Source organism: Durio zibethinus, chromosome 18, assembly GCF_047325235.1.
Source record: "Durio zibethinus cultivar Kanyao isolate XHJ-2024 chromosome 18, ASM4732523v1, whole genome shotgun sequence".
NCBI lineage: Eukaryota > Viridiplantae > Streptophyta > Magnoliopsida > Malvales > Malvaceae > Durio > Durio zibethinus.
This window is the reverse complement of record NC_143179.1, coordinates 7,865,396-7,872,957: the sequence shown is the minus strand read 5'-3', so window position 1 is coordinate 7,872,957 and position 7,562 is coordinate 7,865,396. Positions and strand designations below refer to the sequence as shown.

At 35.3% G+C, this 7,562-nt stretch overlaps 1 protein-coding gene and 1 pseudogene across 2 annotated transcripts; one reads left to right on the top strand and one right to left on the bottom strand.

The window, feature by feature from the left end:
• Positions 1–724: 724 nt before the first annotated feature.
• On the top strand, positions 725–3,956 carry LOC111300878 (O-fucosyltransferase 35-like; annotated as a pseudogene). The gene is made up of 6 exons (XR_016329720.1): positions 725–1,263; positions 1,632–1,757; positions 2,260–2,327; positions 2,532–2,759; positions 2,979–3,453; positions 3,604–3,956. The product of XR_016329720.1 is annotated as an O-fucosyltransferase 35-like (transcript).
• Positions 3,957–4,656: 700 nt separating this feature from the next.
• LOC111299183 (MOB kinase activator-like 1A) lies at positions 4,657–6,947 on the bottom strand. Its single transcript, XM_022894233.2, has 7 exons — positions 6,793–6,947; positions 6,178–6,226; positions 5,950–6,058; positions 5,699–5,792; positions 5,298–5,431; positions 5,051–5,214; positions 4,657–4,883 (listed from the first exon to the last, which is right to left on the bottom strand). Exons 1-7 carry the CDS (start codon positions 6,816–6,818, stop codon positions 4,812–4,814), a joined length of 648 nt encoding a protein of 215 aa, XP_022749968.2. The 5' UTR covers positions 6,819–6,947; the 3' UTR covers positions 4,657–4,811.
• Positions 6,948–7,562: the final 615 nt, after the last annotated feature.

Sequence of the window (7,562 nt, the reverse complement as noted above, 5' to 3'; positions counted from 1 at the left end):
TTTCTCCCATTAGATTGTTAAAAAAAAAATCCCATAATTGGTAAGTTTCAAATGTAAATAACCATACATATAATAACAAAAAAGTGTATTAAAATGCTTTTTTTTAAAGTAAAAACTGTATTAAATATTTTTTTACATGTCATTTTCCCTTAGGCATGAAGATGTAGAATTTCTTGTATTTTTAAATTCAGTTTAACAGTTCAACAATATTGAAAATCAATTTTAAAATAAAAAATATCAAATTTGAATCTCAATTATAATATAAAAGACAAAAAAAATCAATTTAACACTCAAATTTCATCTCATTTAGTGTAAAGTAATAATTCTAAAATATATGTTCAACTAACCGAAAGGTTAAAACTTAAAAAAAAAAAAAAAAAATCTAATAAATGAAATTATAATAAATACAAATTCAATCATTTAGGGGCATATAAGTAAATATACATTTCCAACTGGAAGGACCACGATAATCAAAAGGACTCGTCTCATTTCCATATGTAAAATGAAACAACTCAGGCAGGCTGGCAAACAGACAAAAAATTCAGAGGCCAACCCGGCAGCACCCCTGCCCCTGTCCTGTCCTAACACATGCTATGTCGAATCTTCTCGCGTCATCGTTTTCAGAACCCAAAATCCCAGAGACAAAATCTCTGTCTCTATCGTTTTTTCTGCTTTGCTTTTTTTGTTAATGAAGGTTTTAATCAAAAACCTTAGTCTGCTTGCTTTTATATAAATAAATAAATGGTAATAAGTATAGTAAGAACTGTAAGTTCAATAAATTTATGTGGATCACCACACCCAGCATCACCACCACAACACGAGCGATGGCGTTCCACAGCGAGTTAACGGCCCGCGTTTCTCGGTTCCAATGACTCGCCGAGCTCACTCCTTTAAGCTCAACAATGGCAAAACCCAGACTATCGCCAGCAGTAGTAGCGCCGTTGACTCCAGTAACGGTAATAATAAGGGAACCGAAGGCAATAACTTGAGCGTGCATCATGTGATTGATCTACTATTAAACTCACCCAGATCGGAGGTTGGAGCTGTGGGTTTGTTTTCAACCGAAGGGTTGAGCCAAAGAAAAGTTTGTTAAGGAAGCCAAGTGTTGAATCTATGGTATTGGATTTTGGGTTGAAAGAAAGGAAAAGGCTTGGGCATTGGATGTCCTTGGTTTTCTATGGGGTTTGTTTGTTTTCGGGTGTTCTTGAGATATTTACAACTGGTTGGTTTGGATCTGCCATTGAAACAGTTACATCAAATCAGGTACTTTTACGAATTTTATGTAGTTTTTTGCTACAGCTGTTTATGAAATTGACTTGCAATGGTATTTAATGTAGATGGAGCAATGTGAAAATTGTGATTTTTTCTTAGAGACTCTTAGGGTTCTAACATCAGAATGTTCAATTTTGTTATATGATGTGTCCAGAGAGTGAATTGCACCTGCTTTTAGTTGAGGATGAAGCATGCTGAGTATATAACTGGAAAAGAATTTTAAATTCTTACCTTTTGTGCAAAAATTTTAATTTAATGCTACTCCATGTATTTTTATCAATACATATAATGGTAGATAACTTGTAGAACATTGTTTAGACTTTTCGTTGCTAATGTGCTATCTCTGTCATTGAATTTAGGATTTATCTTATCTGTCCACCAATCGACTAAAGCTAATGGATCAAGGCTCTAACGATTTTGGGTACAGGGAGGAAGGAAGTGATTCAGATCAAACTTTAATGACAGTGGCATCAGACATAACAGAAGTAAGCTTAAAATCTGTGTCTTATATTAATTGTCTCACTTCTGCTTGGTTTGCAGGAAGAACATGATTAATGAAAATCACTTAGAATTGATTGTTCTGATTGGCAAAAAGAATGTAGAGTTTTGTTTCATTTCTAATCCAGCATTCAGGTGTTTGGTCTCAACCAAATAGTGAGAATTTCACTCAATGCATTGACCATTCAAAGAATCACATAAGTATGGAATTCTTACAGCTTTGTTAACACTTTCTCCCTACTTTCTATGTGTGTGTTCACAGACATCACGATGATTTTGCATGTTGCAAACTTGCAATCTATTTCTGTGTTTTTGCTTGTTCTAAGCTTCTAAATGTTGCTTTCTTGGCAGAGCTACATTCTCGTAATGCTAATGGTGGTTTGAATCAGATGAGATTTGGGTCTGTTTGTTGTGTGTTTTTCATTGTTTTTTTATAGCCTGACCTTTTATTATTACTTTAGTCTAATTATCAATAATTTTAGAATGCAGATTTGTGATATGGTTGCTGTTGCTAAGGTTATGAAAGCAACACTTGGCCTTCCGTCACTTGGTCTAAGGTTAGTACAAACTTATCTTTGTCATTGCCAAATGTCTATACAGAAAATAAAGAATGTGCCTACTATTGAGCAGCCCATTCATATCACTGTACAAGTGGTTTTGCTTCAGTCAATCATATCAAATGTGATACTTGTATGCTGTATTACTGGTTCATTTTGAGATTAGTAGTAAATAACTAACGTACATTCTTTCATTTAGGTTAGCTATTACAAGGCAGAGGTCCTCCCTTTGTTGAAGCGGCATAAAGTAATCTATTTTAATCACACAGGTTCTCGGCTTGCTAATAATGGTATCCCAAAATCCATACAAAAGCTGAGATGCCGGGTAAATTATAGGGCACTAAAATATTTGGCTCCAACTGAAGAACTTGGAAACACTTTGATTTCTAGAATGCACCAGAATGGCAGCCCCCATCTTGCTCTCCATTTGAGGCAAGTAAAATAACTTTATTTCTCATGCATTTCAAGACTACATTTCCTTTGCTTCATACTTCTTGTTTGCATTTGGCATGAGTAAGCATTTTTGTCATGAGAATGGGCGTATTTTTTTCTTCTTTACTTTCAAGATAAATAATAACATTGATAACTTGATATTAGTGCAAAGAAATCAAGGCTGATTCGTATTCTTGCTTTTATTTGTTTAATCTGTAGATATGAGAAGGATATGCTTGCATTTACTGGCTGCAGTCATAGCTTAACAGCAGAAGAAGATGATGAGCTATGTAGGATGCATTATGAAGTCAGCCATTGGAAGGAGAAAGAGATTAATGGAACAGAGAAAAGATTGCTTGGTGGCTGTCACTGACCCCTAGGGAGACTTCCCTCTTGCTCAGAGCATTGGGTTTCCCACCAAGCACTCGAATTTACTTGGTAGCTGGTGAAGCTTATGGAAATGGAAGTATGGAGTCTCTTAAGGAGGATTTTCCTAACATCTTCTCTCATTCCTCCCTCTCTACAGATGATGAGCTGAATCCTTTCAAGAATCACCAGAACATGTTGGCTGGTTTAGAGTATGTTGTTGCCCTTCAAAGTGATGTATTTGTTTATACTATGATGGAAATATGGCAAAGGCAGTTGAAGGACATAGGCGATTTGAGAACTTCAAGAAGACTATCAGCCCAGACAGGTAATTTACTACCTATTAGATTTGAACTATTCATAACCTTTTTTATCTAGTTGTTTCCTTTGTTTTCTTGAACGAATAGTTTTATAGCATTTAATCATTGTCATCTCCAGGGCAAAATGTTTGTCAACAAGAATCAGTCTGTTGGTGCAGGATGAATTTTTTAAAACTTGTGGATGAATATGATGAGGGAAATATTTCTTGGAAGAAATTCAGTTCCAAAGTGAAAAAACTTAATAAAGATCGAGCTGGAGCTCCATATCTTAGAGAACCTGGAGAATTTCCAAAACTGGAGGAGAGTTTTTATGTAAATCCGCTTCCAGGATGCATCTGTGAAAGAACAGAAGAAATGTAGAAACGCTAAACGGAGCTTCTGCAATTTTGTCTTAATGCTACAAGGTAAAAGCTCATCTGAAAAGGACGGTATACTGACATCGTTTCAGACATACCATTCAAGAAGGATGGAATTGTACACCTTTGAAATCATGGCTCAACTCTCAACCCGTTGGTTGAAAAATGCATGCTCGAGGGAGAAAATCCCTGTTAGCATGTAAACTAACACATCGACTCATCGTCAATGGAGGTATTGGCAGGCCACAGCAGATAGGTCAGGCACACTATTCTCAAGAGATACAGGTGAAAGACAAGCATTCATTTGGTGGAGTGGGATATCCTTTCCTGTCCACCAAACTACCTTCAGAAACAAAGTCTTGTTTATTTTTTTCTCTTTTCCTTCTTTTTTTATTAAAAAAAAAACCATTTCTTTTCTAAGGAATCGATTTAGGTTGTGGCTGCAAAGAAAGTTGGGGGAAGGAAGAATGAGGTGGCTATGTTCCCATGCCAAAGTTTTGGGTTTGAATAACTGATGGAAATAAGATAGGATTATTACTGATTGATTTGTATTAAATCTGGATATTAATAATACGAAAATACATTGATTTCAATTATTATTAATGCAACCTAGTGAGTAGTTACCAATGTTGGATGGATATGCAGAATGCAAATATGTGGATTTTTTTTATTGTACAAATTAAAGCATGAATTACAGAATGGTTAGTTGAAACTTTAATGGAAAAGAACCATTTTCTTTGGTGAATATTGGCCCTCAAGGATATTCCCACATTTATATCAACTTCACTTTCCAACCTATTGGTTCCTCAAAATGCAACTATCACTCGTAACCATAAAATAATACAAACTTTCCAATGGGATAAACCTTCTGTTGATTTCTGATTAATGAAAATAAAACCAATGGATGAGAAAGGAGACAACAGATGCTTAAACGCATCTTTTTCTTCACAGATAGTAGCTCACAAAAATGTGTATCCAAAGAAAGAAAGGAAAAGGGAAAATTCATTGGGCTACAACTGCAAAATAGAGTCCACAAGGTCGGACAGAGGTGCAAGTTCTCCTTTCTCAATCAACCGGAATTCCTGCATAACATGACAATCGATTAGATTTGGAGGCCCGCAAGAATCATTAGCACATGCCAATGCATTTTTTGTAGCCACAAGTGATGAATTTGGTTGGACAAAGGTTGCAATGAGGCAAAACTTAACAACCATTAAGCACATGGATTTGACATGGACTTGGAACTTACCCAAGTAAACAGAACAAAATGCTTAAAGCAAGTATTCAAATGAGCTTCTTCCTTCAAACTCACAATCTTCTGAAAATGTGAGTGGTATATATGTGCATATACTCGGAACAATCTTTTAAATATTGTCTTCACAACATCTTGAAAATTTGGTGGAAATGGCGCTCCTGTAGCACATAAAAACTCAAATGACAATAACAAATGCTTCAATTTAAGATTATTTTTTGGTTCATTACAAGATTATACTAACCCAATTTTTGTGGGAAAATTGCTTCATCATCTAGCTGAGCTTCAATCCAATCCATCAGATACTCAGCGTACTTAGGTGCCGATACCTCTATAGGCTTCTTAATAGTAACTCCATCTGCCCATCTATACTCGTATCTGCCAACATCAACAATTAAACCAACTAATTTCAATCTTTATGGCTTTTAGCAACAAAGCAATCAAAAGTTAGAATCACTAGCTATTAAAAGAAGAAAGAACTGCCGGAACAAGCAAAGTACAGATGCAATTATCGTGGAAAACATATCCAATCTCCCTAAAAAAGTATTTAAATGGAACTCGCAAGTACAATTCTCAAGCAAACTATACTGAAATTCAGCTCTCAAAATCATTAAGAGGATCTGACTGAGGGATTAAGTATCATACTTTGGTCCTGCTGTCATTGTTGGACAGTTATTTGGAGTGCAGAACTCAGTTAGAGTACCATACAGGATATTCACCTGATTGAAGAAATCCACCGCTGCATGAAAAAGAAAGAAATGAACAGAAAAAAAATTCACAATTCATACTATATAATTGACAAAAAATCATTATTAAATATCTGGTTTATGATTATGAGTTTATGACTCTCTAGCAAAGAAGTTTTAAGTTTTATAGTCATATGCTCAGATTTTTACTGTTTACAGCCAGCCACTCGTTAATATCTTCTCCAGGTGGTAGCCGAACAGCTTCTCTCAAGTTCCCACTACCCAAGGTTGCATCAATGTGCTTTTGAAGCTGAGCACCCTGCATTTCATGAAAATTACATTCCATCAACTCGTAGTAACAAGATTGAAATCACCCAAGGACCAGAAGATATGCTGACAAATACTAAACCCAAGCAAGAAAAAAGGAAGCACACCAACCTTGCTTCCGGATGGAGCATTCTTCTTAGGCCTAAATGTCTTCTGGTTTCTGCACGATGTAAAGTTCATTGTGAAAAACGTGGAATCATAATTATCAGGAAAAAACTTTGACTTTTCATATATGAGAGTGAAAATGCCATATGGAAATCCATTTTATTGACTTTTCTTGGAATCCAATTTCCAACTATGAGAATGAGATAAGAAGAAAAAAAAGAAACTTCCTTTTCTTTTGCATGAATGACAGCTGTCATCAACTTCTTATAACGTAATCTAGAATTTTTCAACATAAAAAAAGTTGTCCTTTTTTTTTTTATTAGAAATATCAAAGTCCTTCGCAAACAACTATAATCATCAAGATGAAATTTGATTATATGTCGTAAAATTTCCATTTTCCAATAATCCTCATCCGACATGTAACAGGAATTCAGATATTTTTTCTATGACTATTTCTCGAAACCCCAGATTTGAAATCATTTATCATCACGAAACAACAGCAAATAAAGAAAAAGAGAAGAAAACAGAGATCACCCCCATAATTCATAAAGATACAGAAACGAGAAAGAATGGAGAAATTTTCGAAAGAAAAGAGATTTGGGTAATTGAATTGGCGTGTACCTGCTACCGAGGCCAAAGAGACTCATGGCAAAGGAGAAACCTTGACGTTTCTGGCGGGGCCTAAGTCTTTGTCTTTGGAAACAAAATGCAGGAAACAGAGGAGAGCCAAATTGTTAAATGAAACAACAAAGCCCTTTATATATAAATGGAGAGAAGAGAAAGCTTTTGGTAATTAAAAAAAGATAAAATTAATTTATAGAAAATGAAGATAAATGACAGGCTGGCAAAGGCAAAAAAACCAAACCCTCTCTCTCTATCTTAAACTCTGTTAAAGAACAGAACAGAACAGAACACAGCCAGAGCAGACAGGGCCTCTTTCATTCTTTTCCATTTGCCCACCTGCTTACCTGGCTTGTTATTTCCCCTTTTGACCCTTTTTTTTCCTTTTTTATATATATATTTTTATTTAGTGAAGGAGAGGATTTTGGTAATGATGACAGAATTGGTTTCTGATGATTAGGATAAGGGCAGGGGGGAATATGTTAATTATAGAGTTGATGATGATTAAAAAGGCCATGATGAGATAATTAGTTGGGAAAATCTTTGAAGAAATTAATGAGGACGAAGGGGAGGGTGGGGTTCTCTTAGCTGTATGGATTTGCTGGATTTTGTATTTGTTTGTTGGGGTGATTAAGCAAACGTTTCTGAATTCTGATGTAATAATAATGTGAGGGTGTATCCAATTTAGTGTCGGGTTGGATTGGACAATTGATATAAGGTTTTTTAAACGATTGATGGGATCGCACCAATCCTCTGTGTTTTACAGGGTT